The sequence below is a fragment of the Phyllobates terribilis genome, unplaced genomic scaffold (genome assembly GCF_046119375.1).
Source record: "Phyllobates terribilis strain yellow unplaced genomic scaffold, ASM4611937v1 Scaffold_9__5_contigs__length_417890890, whole genome shotgun sequence".
Classification (NCBI taxonomy): domain Eukaryota; kingdom Metazoa; phylum Chordata; class Amphibia; order Anura; family Dendrobatidae; genus Phyllobates; species Phyllobates terribilis.
The window spans coordinates 283,317,908-283,338,144 of record NW_027362769.1 but is presented as its reverse complement, the minus strand read 5'-3'; the positions used below and the strand labels follow the sequence as shown (position 1 = coordinate 283,338,144).

Sequence of the window (20,237 nt, the reverse complement as noted above, 5' to 3'; positions counted from 1 at the left end):
ATTTTTGCGTGACTGACATATTGTCAAATAATTCTGATGAATCATCATTCTTGGTGTCTCTGTTGTGTGAACTCAAGAAAGGAAATGCCATAATAGGAGTTGTAGTCCTTAACAGAACAGCCAGTATATTAAAACCTGGAAACATAATAGCAAGAAAGAAAAGACATAACACAGATTTAATTGTCAAGCTGTGCCCCCTACAAGACATTGAAAAGAACTCCTTGGTTAGGTAGTCAAAGCCCGACATTATGCTCTGATCTGGGTTTCCTCGCCTCTTCTGTGCTAGATGTAATGTGTTTGAATCAGAGGAGGGGCATAAAGGTTTTTTAGAAAAATAACTTATTCTCCCATGACGTGGTAATTGCTTCCACTTGTCAAGATAACAGAACTATTTGTAGTATAGTTTTTGGATTGTTATTTGTTAGGTTGTCTATCAAAATTCCGTGGGTACAAAAAGCTGGTTATCTGATGTTGATATTTCCTAGAAATTCTTCTATTGCAAGAACAGTGGTTCTGGGAGTTGAAATCCTTCTCTTGCAAGCAAATTAATACGGGGGAAGGAGAGTAGAGCCTTCTGCAGTTAAGACTCTATGAGCCCATTTCAGAGTTATGCTGATGAGGGCTGGCAACTGTAAGGAAGTAAGCAACCTCAGAGGCACCACCCTTGTCTCTACATGTGATATAGTAAAAAGACTAAGAAGGAATGGGATAAATGTATTTACAATTGGAAAGGATGGCTGTAACATAGATAAGAACAAACTTGAGCAGGCTAGGATGCAGTTAGAAGTAACAAAGCGTCTCTCAATCAGTGACCATAAATCAAAGGAAACCAGACATGGAATTGTGCATGTAATCTATGAAAGTATAAAAAACAGAAACCCCTGTATTCTCTGTACTTAATGTAAAACTAGCATCCCATTTAGCTCCCCTGCCTTATGCAGGAATGATGGCATAGACCTACAGAAATTGTGGCCCATAGAATCCCCCTGGGGTTAATTGTTGTGTGTCCTGTTGGTCCCCACACCCAGGGATAGGGTTCAAGGTGTCTCTGCTCCCCATGAGGACCACAAGTCATGTACACTTTATACCTCCTAGGATAGAAAATAACTTGCAGGCACATGATCCTCCCCAGGTTTGACCAATAGCAACACATTGTCCCTGGTCCCCTAGTGAGCTCATTGCTCTTGCTACCCAACTCCCGGACTCCTAACATTTAGAATGCACTTTCAGGGTGTCCAGAAGGCATATCGAACCACATGGGATGGTCTAGTATCAATAATTTTACAGAGAAAGGGAGTGACCCCTTATTTACTACTGCTGCAGTGTTTCATGAATGGCCTTAGACCTATAGTCCAGATCACAGTTGCCCAGAGTGGCGCAATATGCAATGGGCTCATCTGAAGAAAATAGCCCGGGAGGCTGCACTAGAAAGCATGTCAAAGAAAGACATGCAGCCGAAAAAAGGAAGGGGGGGTTGACCATCAAGGAATAGAGACTGCAGCAATGTAGAAAGTTGGTCTTATGAGCAAAACGGATATTTTTGGCCAAACGTCCTACAAAATCAACAGCTTCATACCTGAATCCCCCATAAGAAATTGACAATCCAGATGTCTCCCTGTGCCCTGTAGTCATTCCCATGGACCCACACTCACTGTACCCATTTAGCTGGGGTGGGTCAAACTGTTTAATTCATGATAGACACTGGAGCAGCCTGTACAATGTTAAAGCAAAAACACATCTTGGAGGACATACTGTCCCCAGATTATGTAAATTGTGAAGGGATAGAGGGACGACCTACTAAACTGCAAATGACTCAGCCCCTCTGACTGAACTTGCATGATTGTTTGTATAGGACAGTATAAGGGTATGTGCACACGATCAGGAGCCACAGGGGTTTGAAGCTGCGTGTTTATGCAGCATCAAAGCAACAGCGTCCAGAAGTTACAGCATAGTGGATGGGATTTCTAGAAATCTCATGTCCACTATGCGTCTCTGTGCACCTGCGGATCACCCGAGAGTAACTGACATGCGACTTGTCTTTCAGACCCACAGCATGTCAATTTCTCTTGCGGGTCCGCAGGTGGACTTTCCCCTTAAACTAACATCAATGAGGAAAGTTCGCATGTGAAAAAAAAAATCGTTCCGCTCATTTGCAAAATGAGGGCGGAAGCCAAGCGGCTATTCAGCAGCTTTGGGGCCGCATGTGGCTACGGATCATGGGCACATACCCTAACTGGAAGATAAATAAATAAACAATCAATTTTTGTAGTAGCCTCTGAGTACAGAACATGACTTACCAACATACTGCATCTTGTCTGAAGGTGATACGAGCATGTCTAAAATTAAGTTAATTCCTATGTGTTCTGACATTGCCTTCTGTTGTTTCCAAGTTTGACCTGCAAGCACCCAAAGAGTTCTGCTACCTTGTTCTCTGACGTCCAACTGAAACACCTGAAGAAAAGTAGTTTTACAATAGATTCCATACTCATGAGAATCTGCAAAACAATAAAACATTTTATAGTAACTAACAAAACACACTTGCCTTAAGAAGTTTTAATATGGGTGTTGATGCAGATCTGTCCAGAAACTCTTTTTGTACTCCAGCATTATGATCGGCAAGGGCTTCTATGGCTAAAGCTGCTTTTACTTGGATATTAAGTTTCTTTGTTCGAATAATATGGATAAGAAAAGAGATGGCATTTTGATTTGAAATAGCATCCTGGTTAATTCTGTTTCCTCTAGCAAGCTCGGCAATGGCAGCTGTCGATGCACCAACAAGACCATCTTTAAGGGAATATAAACAAACAAGAATAATAATTAACATGAACTATGCATAGCTATATAATGGATAGAACATTAATTTAGGAGGAAATATTCTTTAACCTTTTGGAGATGAAATTTAGTAAGTGGGTTCTATAGCATCCCCAGTAAAATGTAAACAGATATTAATAATATATATAAAATAGCCTTTTTCTTGTATTATCTTGAAAAATTGGTTACTGCAGTCTATTGTGAAAATTATTTTCTCCTATAATATCCAGCCACAGGCTGGAATTCACAGGAGGAGAAAGATGGAAGCCATTGGGGCCTTCTACAGGCCCCTCTCTGCCATGTCAACCCATTGGCTTCATGGGATTATGTCACAGGGGGCCAGTGGGAACTGGTGTATGAGCGCACTGGTAATCGCACTATTTATGTTAGAACCCTCCTGTTTGTTTTTTCCTGCTTGTGTTTTGCGGTCACATGACCACCTGCCTTTATATTCCAGCTCCGTCCTTTTGGCTGTGCTGGACTTCAGTGTTTGACTGTTTCTCTAGCCAGGTGCTTCAGTGCCTTTCTCTGTCAGTTCGCTTGGTCCTTCTGGGACCTCTAGTACCTTTTTGTCAGTTTGTCTTTTTGTGTTCTGCAACATCTTCTCTGTTTAGGAGGTGTTCCATTTTTGTCCCAGTCCTTAGTTCTTTTAGGGACCCCTCCCCTTATGCTATAGGTCTTCGTTCAGACTAGCCGAGGACTAAGGCGGGTCTGTTCGCTAGGAACAGTCAGCCCGCTACATCGTAGGGATTCAGCTTAGTCTTACTGTAGGGACAGCTTTCCCCTATCTTTCCTTAGTACTTGTTGAAGATCATAACAATTTAAATGCAGCTGTCAGAGATTTCAGAAATGCCAGCTGATGCTGCCCTGTGACTGGGGGAAAACTCCAGGAGATTTTTGCAGAAATGCATAAACATGGTATACATATAAAGTGCTGGAAAATTAACATGATTCAATGCACAAGGACTTTAAAAAATCTAGATTGAGCACCAAGGGACACAAGAACGCCCAGTGGGGAGTTTCAAAATGGGAAAGAGGGGAGGAGAGAAAGGGTGTGATTATCAAATTAAAAAACAGTGGAAGTGTGGTGACTAAATAAAGTAAAGAGATAAAGATAGAAAATAGAAAAGAAAAATATAGTGTAACAAATGAGGCTATGACCAGAGTTAGGGTGAAGTTTCGGAGAGCATTGAAAGTGTTAGAGTTCACTCACACTTGCAAATAAAAGATCGGTCCCATTCTCATCCAGGAGAGTGGGATGATTTTTTCTCACTTGTCTCACGTGTGCTGTCCGTATACAATTCGTTTTTTTTTGCTCAGCAGCTATTAATCATTTACAGAACCATTTGCAGTTTCCTATGCTACAGAATTGTAATCTATCCATAAAAATCAGATGTTATACTGATGGTATACAATTTTTTTCTCGTACTGCCCGATTTCGGAGTGAAATCGCAGCATGTTGTGAGAAAAAAATTGCAGATCTGCATAGCCTCATTGAATAACATTGATCCGACTGCAATCGGAAAAGCTCATGTGTAGACTAAAGTAATTTAGTCTATTAGGATGTACCAGTTCTATTTATGGATATGAACATGCTTAAAGGAAAAGAATTGTGATTCTTTAAGTGATATGTAAGAACTATAAAACAAATTAAATTTTTTTTAATACATATACAGTAGTGTTCAAAATAATAGCAGTGTGTTAAAAAAAAACATGATTTCAGCACAAAATTACACTAGCTTTTATTCCCATGGATTTGGAACATTGCACACTGTTTTCTAATTCAATTTCTTAACATCACGCATTTTATTTCATGTCCATGAGACGTGTACTGTGATTACAATTTTTTATATTCTAATTTGTGGATGCCTATAGGTGTGAGCGCCTGTCTCTGTAGTGCCACCCACTTACCCAACCATGTATTCATTAAAAGTTTTTTAATTTGCTGCATTTGTATACCTTGATCTTTTTGTTCAGGTTTCCTCCTTTGTTTTGTTTTTTTTTATTCAAATCATGAAGAGAAATGTATATAATTTTTAACTACTTTGCAGAAAATAACAAAAAATGAACATTGGGCTGTTCTAAAAAATAGCAGTGTCTGCATTTGTCTTTACAAACTCACAATATGTACTCTTTTTTTTAGGATTTAGCATTCCTGTGAATCACTAACCTAATATTTAGTTGTATAACCACAGTTTTCAGAACTGCTTCACATCTATGTTCCATAGAGTCAACCAACTTCTGACACCTGTCAACTGTTATTCCAGCCCAGGATGCTTTGACTACATCCCACAATTTTTTGGCATTTGTTGGCTTTGCCTCAGAAGCAGCATTTTTTACGTCATCCCACAAGTGTTCTATCAGATTAAGGTGCGGGGATTGGGCTGGTCACTCCATAACCTCAATTTTGTTGGACTGGAATCAAGATTTTGCTTGTTTACTGGTGTGTTTAGGGTCGTTGTCTTGTTGAAACACCCATTTTAAGGGCATATCCTCTTCAGCGTAAGGCAACATGACCTCTTTAAGTATTTTAATATATGCAAACTGGTCCATGATCCCTGGTATGCGGTATATAGGTCCGGCACCATAGTAAGAGAAGCATGCCCATATCATGATGCTTGCACCACCATGCTTCACTGTCTTCAGAGTGTACTGTGGCTTGAATGCAGAGTTTGGGGGTCTTCTGACGAACTGTCTACAGCCCTTGGACCCAAAAAGAACAATTTTACTTTTATCAGTCCACAAAATGTTTCTCCATTTCTCTTTAGGCCAGTTGATGTGTTCTTTGGCAAATTGTATCCGCTTCAGTACATGTGGGGTTTTTTAACAGTGGGACTTTGCGGGGACTTCTTGCTAAGAGATTAGCTTCACACAGGCGTCTTCTAACTGTCACTGTACTCATAGGTAACTTGAGACTGTCTTTGAATGCCTCTCTAAGGGACATCCGTCTGCTTATATGTGGGAATATATGTGGCAATTAAAATCACCTGCGGCATAGGGGTGGCCAATTTATGCGCTAAGATTTCTCATTTATTTCTATTATCTACAGCAATAATGCTATTCGTATTTCACACTTCATATTTACATGCGCTAAAATTCCTAATTTATTTCTATTTTTTACAGCAGTAATGCTATTCATATTTCATATTTAGATACTTAGCGTTGCAGAGTGCTACTTTATTTCTTAATTATATATGGAGGTAGCTTCTCCTAGTAAGCACCTGTTCACACCTATTTCTTGTATTGGAAGTGCTGTCAGTTTTTTTTGTTTCTATGTTTAAGCTTTGACTGATCACTCCACCCCTATGCCGCAGGTGGTTTAATTGCAGCAGGATCTTACTTTCCCACATATAAGCAGATGGATGTCCCTTAAAGAGGTATTCACATTGGTAGGGTCCTGACATTGAGAAAAGCCTTACCGCGGCTGTCAGGTACACATGAATTGGATAATTTATGCGCTAAGAGTTTTCATTTATTTCTATTTTCTACAGCAGTAATGCAATTCATATTTCATACATCATATTTACATGCGCTAAAATTCCTCATTTATTTCTATTTTTTACAGCAGTAATGCTATTATTATTTCATATTTACATACTTAGCATTGCAGAGTGCTACTTTATTTGTTAATTGTATATGGAAGTGTGGCACCCCAGAGGGTCTGGTTGCCACAGTGGTAGTAATACCATGTCTGGGAGCAAAACAGGAGTTTCCTGGTCAGGAACACATTACATGCAACACCTCGTGCCCCAGACCAGAAAGGGGAGGATCCTGTCCTTTATAACTGGATCTGGAGGCGGGGTGAGGGGGAGTCTAGAGTGCAGTGTGTGGAGTCAAGTAGGACACGGAGGAGTAAAGAGCCAGGGACTGGAGCTGGAGTTAGCTCGTCCTGGATAGTATCCACAGAGGACCGGATGCCGGAGTCCGAGGCTGTGGGGATTGCATACCCAGCAGCAGATACCGCAGGGCAAGAGATTGCATGTCTCCTTGCCCAACAGAAGCCCGGAGGCTCAGCCACACGAAAGGACCCGTACCGCCACAGAGGAGCGAGGAATACACAAGGTCCGAGTCGCCAGCCATACGGGTGAGCGCAGGATGTTACACTCAGGGACGTGGGCTACAAAACGACTATAAGCGGGATAGCCAAAGAGTATAGTGAGAACGGCAGGCCTACAACTTCACCTGGCCAGGAGGACTCTAGGATTGTTCCCAGACTGATCAGGCCCTCATCACTAGTCGGTACTCCCGTTGGGGCCCATATAATTGCCAACAGTAAAGACCCTGGGACTGCACTGCAAAGACTCCGTGTTGTCATTACTGATACCTTGCACTACCACCACCATCATCTATACACGCTGCCCTGGAGCTACACTCTTCCTGTGGGGAGTTACTTCACCTTGCTGCACATACCACCAGCTTCAGCGGACACCTCCGCAGCGGCGGTTCCCAATAACCGCATTCCACAGGTGGCGCAGTTGGACTATATATAACAGATATACATAAACTACCCTTAGATTGACCACCTGGGTCACGGACCGGGTCACTGCCACGGTGACTACAACCCCCAGCATCTACAGGCCCGGCTCCGGGTACCCCACGGCCCAGGGAGAGCGTCAACTTTGGCGTAGTCGGCAGGATTTCGTGCCCGCTACCACCGGGTACTGCGCGCCTTCACAGACTGTGTCGCATACCGTGGTGAAGATTTCCCGCCATTTGTCGCCGTTTTCCGCCATTGTCCGCCATTTTCGAGTCGCCGCGCGGGAAGAAGAGGGGCGTGATCGCTGGAAACGCGCGAAGTCAAAAGCCCCGCCCCACGTACGGACGCAGCACCAGGTTCTGGAAGGAGCCACAGCGAACGCTGACGTCAGACGCGTGCGACGCCAGGTCCTCAACAGAAACCATCGCCTGCGGAACTGCGGTCTATGGAAGAAAAGAGAAGGAAGGTAGGCCACGGTTCACTAGGGGGGAGGAAGACACCCGATATGGAGGGAACTTCAACCACCGGCGTGGCCGCTGCCGCGGTAATGCCATTCTCCATGCCATATATACCGGGGGCGGCGTGGTTGCCCCAGTACTCAGGAGAATCGCACACCCTGAGTGACTTCAAGGAGAGACTAAGCAGTTTATTTAAAGTATACCCCCTGTCCGAGGAGCAGAAAGTGAGCATCCTCGTAGGCCAGTTGATTGGTGCAGCCCAGAGAGAAGTAAAATCCTGGTCAGCCAGAGAAAAAGGGACTGTAAAAGAGATACTGGCCCGCCTAAAGGACACTTTTGACACCCGTACTACGGCAGAGATAAAGATGAAGTTTTATGGGTGCAAACAACGGGCACAGGACAGTGTACAGGACAGTGTACGGGACTATGCTTTAAACCTGCAGGAGGCGCTGAGGGCCATCAAACAGGTAGACCTTGACAGTGTGCGTGATGAAAATAGACTGTTAACTGAGCAATTTATTGAGGGTTTACTGTCCAGCGCCCACCGAACCCAGCTGCGCATAATGGCTCTGCAAAACCCTGACTTGGACTTTGCTCAATTTAAGGACAGGGCCATCCGGGTGCTACAGGAACCAGCACCAGGTGGCGCTACAGCTCACCGGCGCCCGGCTATCACCTACCACCAGGAGGTGGCACTCTTTTCCCCAGAGCCTGTAGGAGCTGATGCACAGACTCTGGACAATGCCCCGTCTACAGACCTGCACCATCAGGTCCAAGAGTTAACTAAAAGTGTAGCTGTGAAAACCAAAACTGTGCAGTCCTTGCAAGTGTATCCCAAAGGAAAGATCCAGCTGGCTTCCAGTCCGGAGGACGTATCGTGGCACCGACAGAAGAGGATTCCACCATCCAGAGGGAGGAACAGCGACCACTACTACCAGGACGGAAAACCCATCTGCCGCCGCTGCAACCAGCCAGGACATTATGCAAGGTACTGTCATTTAAACGAGCAAAACCTGGGGCAGAGGGCCAACCCCCAGGTATTATGATCTGCAACATAGGCTAAGGAAAGATGGGGAGAGCTGTCCCTACAGTAAGACTAAGCTGAGCCCCAACGTTGCAGCGGGCTACCTGTTCCTTGTGAACAGACCCGCCTTCGTCCTCGGCTAGTCTGAACGGAGACCTATAGAGAAAGGGAGGGGTCCCTAAAGGAACTAAGGACTGGGACAAAAATGGGACACCTCCTAACAGAAGTTGTTGCAGAGTAAAAGATAAACTGACAAAAAGTACTAGAGGTCCCAGAGGACCAAGCAAACTAGAGAGAGATAGGCACAAAAGCACCAGGCTAGAGAGACAGTCAAAACAACACTGAAGTCCAGCAAAGCCAGAAGGGCGGAGCTGGAATATATAGGAAGATGGTCACGTGACAGCAAAACACAAGATAGAAACAAAAACAAACAGGAGGGTTCTAACACCAGGCGTAAGACCACCAGGCCCATCAAGCTGGAGAGACAAATATGTGGGAGGACAACCAGTCCTACCTATCGTGCTGGACGGCTTTCCAATGAGCGCGTTGCTGGACACTGGGTCCCAGGTGACCACCATCCCCTACATTCTTTTCAAACGGTACTGGACTGATTCGGACATTACCCGCCGTCCAGATGAACAATTTGAGTATTTATGCTAGTAATGGTCAACCCGTACCTCAGGTGGGGTACAAAGAAGTGACCATAAAGGTTGGCAAAGTCGAACTGCCAGCACAAGGACTGATTATTGTCGACATTGATCGCCGAGAAAGTCATCCCATGATAACCTTAGGCACTAATGTCATTGAAAATTGTCTTGCAGAAATAATTGTCTTGTTACAGCAGGTTGCGGAGACCGCCAGTTCCAGCCAGCAGCGGGTTCTACAAAGAGAGATCAGAGCCCTGATGAAAAGACAACAGGTAGAACTGTCTGGTGGTGAAATTGGCAGTGTCAGGATGAGTGACCCATTCTCTATTGCCATGCCCCCAAGAAGTGAAATGCTGATACGGTGAAGGGTAGCAATCGGTCTCCGGGGTAGAGATTACCAGGCCCTGGTAGAGCCCGTCTACTGTGACAGTAGGCCCACCATTTTGACAGCCAGGGGGGTGGTTGATGTCCGCCATGGGAGAGTGCCAGTCTGCATCCTGAACATTGGGGAAAAAGAAGTCCATTTGCCCCGGTATGCCACCCTAGCCAAGCTATTTACCGTCAATCAAAATGCTATAAAAACAGTGGAACCCTTACCTCCATCCAACCAGGCGGAGGGTAATGGTTCTGAGGGACAGATGGAGGACTGGTGTCAGAAGCTGCATGTGGGCACTGACTCCACCCCTCAACACCAAAAGCAAGGAGTATACCGGGTGGTCCAAGAGTATGAAAGCGTCTTCAGTAAACACCCACTCGACTTCGGGCAGGTAAAGGGGGTTCAACACCATATCCCCACGGGAGACCATCCACCCATTAAAGAAAGGTACCGGCCTGTACCGCCAGCACACTACCAAAATGCCAAAGGGATGTTGCGAGAGATGAAGGAGGCTGGGGTAATAAGAGACAGTTGTAGCCCCTGGGCAGCTCCATTAGTTCTTGTAAAAAAAAAGGATGGCACAATGAGAATGTGTGTAGACTATAGGCAAATTAACCACATAACACATAAAGATGCATACCCGCTACCCAGGATAGAGGAGTCACTGGCTGCGTTAAAATCTGCTAATTATTTCTCTACTTTGGATCTTACTAGTGGGTATTGGCAGGTTCCTGTAGCAGAGGCGAATAAGGAAAAGACTGCATTCACCACCGCAATGGGCCTCAGCGAGTTCAACTGCATGCCATTCGGGCTCTGCAATGCCCCAGGAACCTTCCAGCGGTTGATGGAGTGCTGTCTAGGGCATAAGAATTTCGAGACAGTCCTGCTGTACCTGGATGACGTCATCGTATACTCCAAGACATATGAGGATCATCTGAAGCACCTGGCGGAAGTGTTTGAAGCCCTGGCTGGCTTTGGCCTGAAGGTGAAGCCGTCTAAGTGCCACCTGCTGAAGCCCAAAGTACAGTACTTAGGACATGTGGTGAGCGCTGACGGTGTAGCACCAGACCCTGACAAGATCACCGCAATCAAAGACTGGCCGAGACCTTCCACCATCAAAGAAGTGCGGCGGTTCCTCGGGTTGGTGGGCTACGACCGAAGGTTTATACCAGGCTTCACCAAGATGGTGGCACCCATGCAGGACCTCCTGATAGGCCAGTCCAGGAAGGCCAAGAACCAGAAACCACCATTCAAATGGGACAAGCTGGAAGATGAGTCCTTCACCAGGTTGAAGATGACCCTAACAGGAGACGAGGTCCTGGCCTACCCTGATTATGGCCAACCCTTCATCCTTCACACGGACGCGAGCAACGTGTGACTAGGAGCGGTGCTGTCCCAGATCCAGCAAGGCAGAGAAAGGGTGATAGCCTACGCCAGCAGGAAGCTCCGGCCCACAGAAAGAAACCCAGAAAACTACAGCTCCTTCAAGTTGGAGTTCCTTGCCATCTTTTGGGCTGTGACTGAGCGCTTCAAACATTATCTCGCCTCGTCTAAATTCACTGTGTACACGGATAATAATCCGCTGACACACCTGGACACTGCAAAACTTGGTGCCCTGGAACAAAGATGGATGGCCCGACTGTCTAATTACGAATTCACCATCAAGTACCGGGCTTGGCACAAGAATGCAAACGCAGATGCGCTGTCCAGAATGCCTAACTTGCCAGACAGGGGAGAAGACCCAGAGGAGCTGGAAGAGATAGAAATCCCCGCGTTCCACCGCCATGGGATAAAGCAGTGCTCCCATTGTGTGAAGAACAGGTGCTCTGCCAACAGAGAAGCCACGTTCAATCCATTGCCCCACCATGGATGGGCAGAAACACAAGACAGTGACCCGGCTGTTCGCCTAGTCAAAGAGTTGCTGACACAAGCTGACTCATACCCTGATTCAGATGCTCCAGAAGAGACCAAACAACTGTGGAAAGAAAAGAGCAAGCTGTTTATCTATGAACGGAAGCTGTGTCGAAGAACTGTCAACTCCCGGACACATGAGCTGGTCTGGCAGGTGGTAGTCCCGAGGCGAGATGCGTCTATGGTCCTGGAAGCGTACCACGATGGAGCGGGACATTTTGGATGGAAGAAGCTGGAAGTCCTGCTACGTGAATGGTTCTATTGGGTTGGCACGAGGAAAGCAGTCGAGAGGTGGTGTCGAGAATGCGGACCATGCAACATGAGAAGAAAAGACCGTGACAGCCAGAGGGCTCCCCTGCAGCCCATCATCACCAAGCAGCCACTCGAACTGGTAGCCCTGGACCATGTGAAGCTATCCCCGAGCAGGTCAGGCTATGTCTACGCTCTCACCATCGTAGACCACTACTCCCGGTTCCTGGTAGTAGTGCCAGTCAAGGACCAAACGGCTCAGACAGCAGCCAGAGCTTTCCAACAGCACTTCTGCCGCCTGCATGGTTACCCAGAACGTGTGCTAACTGACTAAGATCCGGCCTTCGAAGCAGAAGTATTCCAGGAATTCTGCAACCTGTACGGCTGCAAGAAGATCCGTACAACGCCTTATCATCCCCAGACCAACGGGATGTGTGAAAAGATGAATCAGGTGGTGATAGACCTACTGAAGACGTGGCCCCTGGAGGAACGCAGCCTGTGGCCACAAAAGTTGCCGGAACTGGTGGATCTCTACAATCACATCCCAGTGAATTCCACCAACTGCACACCTGCTTACCTGATGAGAGCAAGACCTGGTAAGCTGCCCATTGATCTGGATATGGGAGTTCTGACACCAGAGGACGCCTCACCAGATGTGGATTGGGATACTGAGCGGCAACAGCAATACCGTAAGGTACAGGAAAGTGTTGAAAGAAGTCTGTCCCAAGCAAGAGAAAGGCAAGAAAGGACTTACAATCAACATGCACCTGCTGCCCCCTTGTCACCTGGAGAGCAAGTCCTAAAAAGGAAAAGGCGGCTCCATAAATTGGATGACCAGTGGGAAAAAAGAGCCGTACACCATTCTACCATCAAGGCATGATAACACCAAGGTGTACCTCATAAGTAAGGATGGAGGAGAAACGACAGCAACAGTTTCCAGAGACCACCTGAAGAAATGTCCCGAGCAGCTACAGCATGCTGAAGAAGGCCAAGATATCCCTCAACCCGCAGAGGAGGTGGAAGAAATGGTCAGCACAGTACTCGGAGAATTTCCCCGGTCATGGACGCAAATGAATAATGCCATTGTTGTGCCAGTCCTTACATTTCTCCAACCAGCCCCTCAGGGAGCTGTAGAAGTCCCAGTAAAGTTGGAAGAACCATTGGCCCCAGAGACAGAAGATTCCTCATCAGCAGACCAGGAGAATCTACCCTCTGCTAGTAGCGAACCTGTCGTACCCACGGTAAGCCAAAGGATCCATAGGGAACTGCCCAACCTACCAGAGACACCTCCAAACACCTGTAGTGTGGTGAACATTGAACCCACCACACCAGGGGTAAATACAGGGGACCAAGGTAGAACACGGATGGACAGTGTGTTACGTAGATCTACCAGAAGCACCAGAGGTCAGATCCCTGCTCGCTGGAGGATTTAGATGTAACCTATAACTGTAGTATTGCAAATGTTGAAATGTTTTATATGTGTGTACTAATTATGTTTTTCCAGTTACCCGACAGGGTTCAAAGACTTTCAGGTTATGGACAGTGAGTAACCAAAAACTTACCCTGTAAATAGTTGCACCTATAAAGTGCCCCTTTGCAACAGACCACGGAACAAAAACCTGTCTGGCATGGCCCTACTTGTGGTCCAACGGGACTGCCTAAGCCTTGCAGCCACGCCCAAGGCCAACTTTGGGGTTTGTTTTGGACAGGTCCCCCATTCTACAACTGCACCTTGTTGGGTGAAAAGGGACACCTGGTTACGGATGATACCGTGACCTATAAGGACTGTAATGCCTGTAAATATGTTCATGTATTGTTATTGCTATTGTTTATTGTTATCTGTTATATTTTTGCAAAATATGCTCAGTCCCGGAGTACTGAAATTTACTAGGGGGGAATGTGGCACCCCAGAGGGTCTGGTTGCCACAGTGGTAGTAATACCATGTCTGGGAGCAAAACCTCGTGCCCCAGATCAGAAAGGGGAGGATCCTGCCCTTTATAACTGGATCTGGAGGCGGGGTGAGGGGGAGTCTAGAGTACAGTGTGTGGTGTCAAGTAGGACACGGAGGAGTAAAGAGCCAGGGACTGGAGCTGGAGTTAGCTCGTCCTGGATAGTATCCACAGAGGACCGGACGCCGGAGTCCGAGGCTGTGGGGATAGCATAACCAGCAGCAGATACCGCAGGGCAGGAGATTGCAGGTCTCCTGGCCCAACAGAAGCCCGGAGGCTCAGCCACACGAAAGGACCCGTACCGCCACAGAGGAGCGAGGAATACACAAGGTCCGAGTCGCCAGCCATACGGGTGAGCGCAGGACGTTACACTCAGGGACGTGGGCTACAACACGACTATAAGCGGAATAGCCAAAGAGTATAGTCAGAACAGCAGGCCTACAACTTCACCTGGCCACGAGGACTCTAGGATTGTTCCCAGACTGATCAGGCCCTCATCACTAGTCGGTACTCCCGTTGGGGCCCATATAATTGCCAACAGTAAAGACCCTGGGACTGCACTGCAAAGACTCCGTGTTGTCATTACGGATACCTTGCACTACCACCACCATCATCTATACACGCTGCCCTGGAGCTACACTCTTCCTGTGGGGAGTTACATCACCTTGCTGCACATACCACCAGCTTCAGCGGACTGCTCCGCAGCGGCGATTCCCAATAACCGCATTCCACAGGTGGCGTAGTCGGACTATACATAACAGATATACATTAACTACCCTTAGATTGACCACCTGGGTCACGGACTGGGTCACTGCCACGGTGACTACAACCCCCAGCATCTACAGGCCCGGCTCCGGGTACCCCACGGCCCAGGGGGCGCGTCAGAAGTAGCATCTTCTAGTAAGCACCTGTTCACACCTATTTATTGTATTGGAAGAGTCGTCAGTTTTTTCTGTTTGAGACTGTCTTGGATCATCCTGGAGCTGATCATTGGCTGAGCCTTTGCCATTCTGGCTATTCTTCGATCCATTTGAATGGTAGTCTTCCGTTTTCTTCCACGTCTCTCTGGTTTTGCTTTCCATTTTAAAGCATTGGACATCATTGTAGCTGAACAGCCTATCATTTTCTGAACTTCTTTAAAAGTTTTATCCTCTACAATCAACTTTTTAATCAAAGTACGCTGTTCTTCCGAAAAATGTCTCGAATGACAGATATTTCTCAGGCTTTCAAGGAGAAATGCATGTACAACATGTGTTGGCTTCACCCTTAAATAAGGGCCATCGGATTCACACCTGTTTCTTCACAGAATGATTGACCTCACTAATTGAACTCAACACTGCTTTTATTTTGAACATACCCCCTTTTCAATTAATTATTCAAATACACAGACTCAAAAACATGCAGACCATGAATGCGGAGTCTGTTGGTTTTCTTAGAATCTACTGCACCAACTGGTAAATTGTTTGACATGTGCTAATATAATTTATACCAAAATCAGTGATTAATCTGGTTAGCCATACTGGACTGCTATTATTTTAAACACTACTGTATATGTATATGATTAAAATGTAAAAATGTATGGGTGGTGGAAAGGAGGAGGAGAACCAACGGCATGGGGCACATAAGAACCATTAAAAACAAAAGGGGGGTGATTTGTAGTGTTAGATATTTGATCATTTGGATGAGAGGTAACCCAGATCATACCAAAGTTTCTACATATTGAAGTGGTGTATTGAAATATAAATACATTGTTTTTTTTAAAAAAATTCTGTAATTTAATTTAACCCATATGAATTTAGAGTAGTAATTATGTAGATCCAATATATATCTTTCTTTTTTCATGACTTTCATCTGGAAGTTCCAGGGGAACAAATTCAATAAGTATAATTGAAATGTTCATGGAGTCTTTATTATGTTCAGTTGCACAATGTCAAAAAAGGCAGTGTTGTACAAACCTTTGACAAGGTTTGCACAATGAGAGTTCAACCTTCTGTGTAGGGTCTATGTAGTACTACCTACGTATTGTAACCTACATCTGCATTCCTTCAAGTATATAACATAGCGGGTTTAGCAATTCATGTTGGTTTTAAGAGGGAAGGATTCCACAGTCTTTGTGGACTGGAAATATTGAACATTATGTTTAATGCTTTTAAAGCATAAACATTTTTTCCACTTGATAGTTTACTGCACAGTACATGATGTGGAATCAGGTGCCATTTCTATGTGGATATGGGGGAACTGGTGTCAGTACCATGCACACTCTAATCTGTAGTCATTCAGACATATTATCTCCTGCAGACTGCGGGAGCATAAGAGCTCTGGAAACAGGGAATCACTTGTGAGCTGGTGGGGTATCAGAAGGTTTAGCTGTGAAAGCACATAACACTTTAAGCGATCCCACTGTTATCATTGTGGTACGAAGACACCGCAATTATAGGAAGGTCGTGGGAGTCAGGAGTAGTGTTGAGCCACCCCCGTAGTGTTCGGGTTCGGTTCGGTTCGTCGAACACCGGGATGTTCGAGGAACTGTTCGTCGAACTGTTCGTCGAACACCTTAGAACACCGTTGAACACCGTTAAAACCAATGGCAGGCAAACAAAAACACATAGAAACACATAGAAAACACCTTCAAAGGTGTCCAAAAGCTGACAAACTGCTCAGAAGACGCTCTCTTTAAAAAAGCCGGCCGGCAATTCAGCAGCAGCATACACCGATACCCGACAATTTAGACAAGAAGGAATAGAGCAGCACACATAGATTAGATAGATAGAAACATGTCAGTCACATATATATGAAGTACACTGACAGTGTTGCTTACTGTACTTGTCATTTAGTGTAAAGGATTTATTTAAAAAAATAATAGTGTTTTCATGCACCGTCTCTTTAAAGAAGCCGACCGGCAACTCAGCAGCGGTACCCGACAATTTAGAACAGAAAGATAGAGCATCACACATAGATTAGATAGATAGAAACATGTCAGTCACATATATAAGAAGTACAGTGACAGTGTTGGTTACTGTACTTGTCATTTAGTGTTAAAATAAAGGATTCATTTAAAAAAAAATTGGCGTGGGGTTCCCCAGACTTTTAGTCTCTAGCGGAGGTTAAGCAGACGGCTGGGGCAGATGTTTGAAGCCTGGGAAGGGGGTAATACCCACTGAGCTTCCCAGGCTACTAATATCAGCCCCCAGCTGAATACCTAGCCTTTACTAGCTATTAAAATGGGGGACCCCCCCCAAAAAAATGACGTTGGGCCCCCCCTATTTTAATAGCTAGCAAAGGCTAGGCAGACAGCTGGGGGCTGATATTAATAGCCCAGGAAGGGTGCCATGAATATTGGCCCCCTCCCAGGCTAGAAACACCAGCCGTCAGCCGCCCCAGAAATGGCGCATCCGTAGGATGCGCCAATTCTGGCACTTAGCCTCGCTCTTCCCACTGCCCTGTAGTGGTGGCAGTGGGGTAATAGGGCTGGGGTTGATGTCAGCTTATAATGCCAGCTGACATCAAGCCCAGGTTAGTAATGGAGAGGCGTCTATAAGACACCCCCATTACTAACCCCATAGTGAAAGTTAAAAAAAAAACACAGAACACCCAGAATAAAGTCCTTTAATTGAAATAAACACACAATTCTTTATTGTTCTAAATTAAACCATACTTACCATCACGCCCATTCCAGCTGAAGCCAACGATCTCCTGCAATAAAAGTAAAATAATAAATCAACATCATCCTTACCTTTCCATGGTTCCCACGACGGCTGGACACAAAAATAGGGCGAAGCCCCACGTATTTTTTTTTTAAATTATTTCATGAAATTCATGAAATAATTAAGAAAAAAAGGGCTTCCCTATATTGTTGTGTCCGGCCAGGTACAAATAGGCAGCTGGTGGTTGGGGGAAGCCCGTTCCTGCCTGCCTAAGTGCCAGAATTGGCGCATCCTACGGATGCGCCATTTCTGGGGCGGCTGACGGCTGGTGTTTCTAGCCTGGGAGGGGGCCAATATTCATGGCACCCTTCCTGGGCTATTAATATCAGCCCCCAGCTGTCTGCTAGCCTTTGCTAGCTATTAAAATAGGGGGGACCCCACGTCATTTTTTTGAGGGGTCCCCCATTTTAATAGCTAGTAAAGGCTAGGTATTCAGCTGGGGGCTGATATTAGTAGCCTGGGAAGCTCAGTGGGTATTACCCCCTTCCCAGGCTTCAAACATCTGCCCCAGCCGTCTGCTTAACCTCCGCTAGAGACTAAAATTATGGGGAACCCCACGCCAATTTTTTTTTAAATGAATCCTTTATTTTAACACTAAATGACAAGTACAGTAATCAACACTGTCACTGTACTTCATATATATGTGACTGACATGTTTCTATCTATCTAATCTATGTGTGATTCTCTATTCCTTCTATTCTAAATTGTCGGGTACCGCTGCTGAAATGCCGGCCGGCTTTTTTAAAGAGACGGTGCATGAAAACACTATTATTTTTTTAAATAAATCCTTTACACTAAATGATAAGTACAGTAAGCAACACTGTCAGTGTACTTCATATATATGTGACTGATATGTTTCTATCTATCTAATCTATGTGTGATTCTCTATTCCTTCTATTCTAAATTGTCGGGTACCGCTGCTGAAATGCCGGCCGGCTTTTTTAAAGAGACGGTGCATGAAAACACTATTATTTTTTTAAATAAATCCTTTCCACTAAATGACAAGTACAGTAAGCAACACTGTCACTGTACTTCATATATATGCGACTGACATGTTTCTATCTATCTAATCTATGTGTGATTCTCTATTCCTTCTATTCTAAATTGTCAGGTACCGCTGCTGAAATGCCGGCTGGCTTTTTTAAAGAGACGGTGCATGAAAACACTATTATTTTTTTAAATAAATCCTTTACACTAAATGAGAAGTACAGTAAGCAACACTGTCACTGTACTTCATATATATGTGACTGACATGTTTCTATCTATCTAATCTATGTGTGATTCTCTATTCTTTCTGTTCTAAATTGTCGGGTACCGGTGTATGCCGCTGCTGAATTGCCGGCTTTTCATGTTTCACTGTGAGCACTGTTCCCATCGATTTGGGCAATCACTGTAATGCCACAACCACCATGGCTGTGGCATTACAGTGAGTGGCAGACAATCCCTGCATGATTGGTGCTCTAAATAGCGCCAGACATGCAGGACACACTTTTGGTGCACGAACAGTTATCGAACATAACCTCGAACAGCCAAATTTTTTGCAAATCGTTCGGGTTCGTCGAACAACTCGAACACCACCCAAAACAGCTCGAATTTGAGATTGGCGAACAGTTCTAGTCGAACACCGCTCATCTCTAGTCAGGAGTCACTTTGGTGAAGTTAGAACAGCTTCTCGTTGTGGAACAGGTCCCTGGCAAGAGTCTACCTCCAGCCTAACACCTGACAGAAGTGCAGGGCTCTCCGTGTAGGCTGCAGGTGTGATAGTGGTGAGCAGTAGGCTGTACTGGAGTTGGTATGCTTGTATATTGCTTTGTGCTGGGGTGACGTGACACATCTAGTTTGGAGTTTGCACTTTTTGGTTCAGATCATGTCTTTTTATGCTTATTTGGCCTAATAAATAAGTGCTGAGGCAGAGAAGCTTTCAAATATCTGTCCTCATTCTTCTGCAGCTGGCAACCCCTCTGAAAACTTTTATTTTTTAAAGCATGTATTGCTTGCAGCATATTTTCCACCCGTCTTAAACTTTTACACAGTACTGTACATATACAGTGGATATAAAAAGTCAACACAGCCGTCTGAGAAATTAAAGAACCTCATCCACAACTACCACAAAAGATTTTTTGTTATCGTTCATATTCTCTGAAACAAGGCCAAGAAAGGAAAAATTCTGCCGGGGTATGTGAACTTACAGTACAGACCAAAAGTTTGGACACACATTCTCATTTAAATATTTTTCTGTATTTTCGTGACTATGAAAATTGTACATTCACACTGAAGGCATCAAAACTATGAATTAACACATGTGGCTCATCAAGAGAATGCCAAGAGTGTGCAAAGCAGTCATCAAAGCAAAAGGTGGCTACTTTGAAGAACCAAGAATATAAGACATATTTTCAGTTGTTTCACACTTTTTTGTTAAGTATATCATTCCACATGTGTTAATTCATAGTTTTGATGCCTTCAGTGTGAATGTACAATTTTCATAGTCAAGAAAATACAGAAAAATCTTTAAATGAGAAGGTGTGTCCAAACTTTTGGTCTGTACTGTATATATATATATATATATTTATATATATATATATATATATATAATTTTTTTTTGTATACTTCTCCTGTTTTATTGTCATTTG

At 44.9% G+C, this 20,237-nt stretch overlaps 1 protein-coding gene across 1 annotated transcript in view; it reads right to left on the bottom strand.

Moving 5' to 3' along the window:
- Positions 1-20,237, bottom strand: part of ANKAR (ankyrin and armadillo repeat containing) — a 541,104-nt gene that overhangs the window by 137,137 nt on the left and 383,730 nt on the right. Inside the window, exons 14-15 of the mRNA XM_073647842.1 lie at positions 2,543-2,784; positions 2,298-2,451 (exon numbers count right to left, since the gene is read on the bottom strand). Of these exons, the coding sequence (XP_073503943.1) occupies positions 2,298-2,451; positions 2,543-2,784 (396 nt within the window). The remainder of the gene's footprint in view (positions 1-2,297; positions 2,452-2,542; positions 2,785-20,237) is intronic.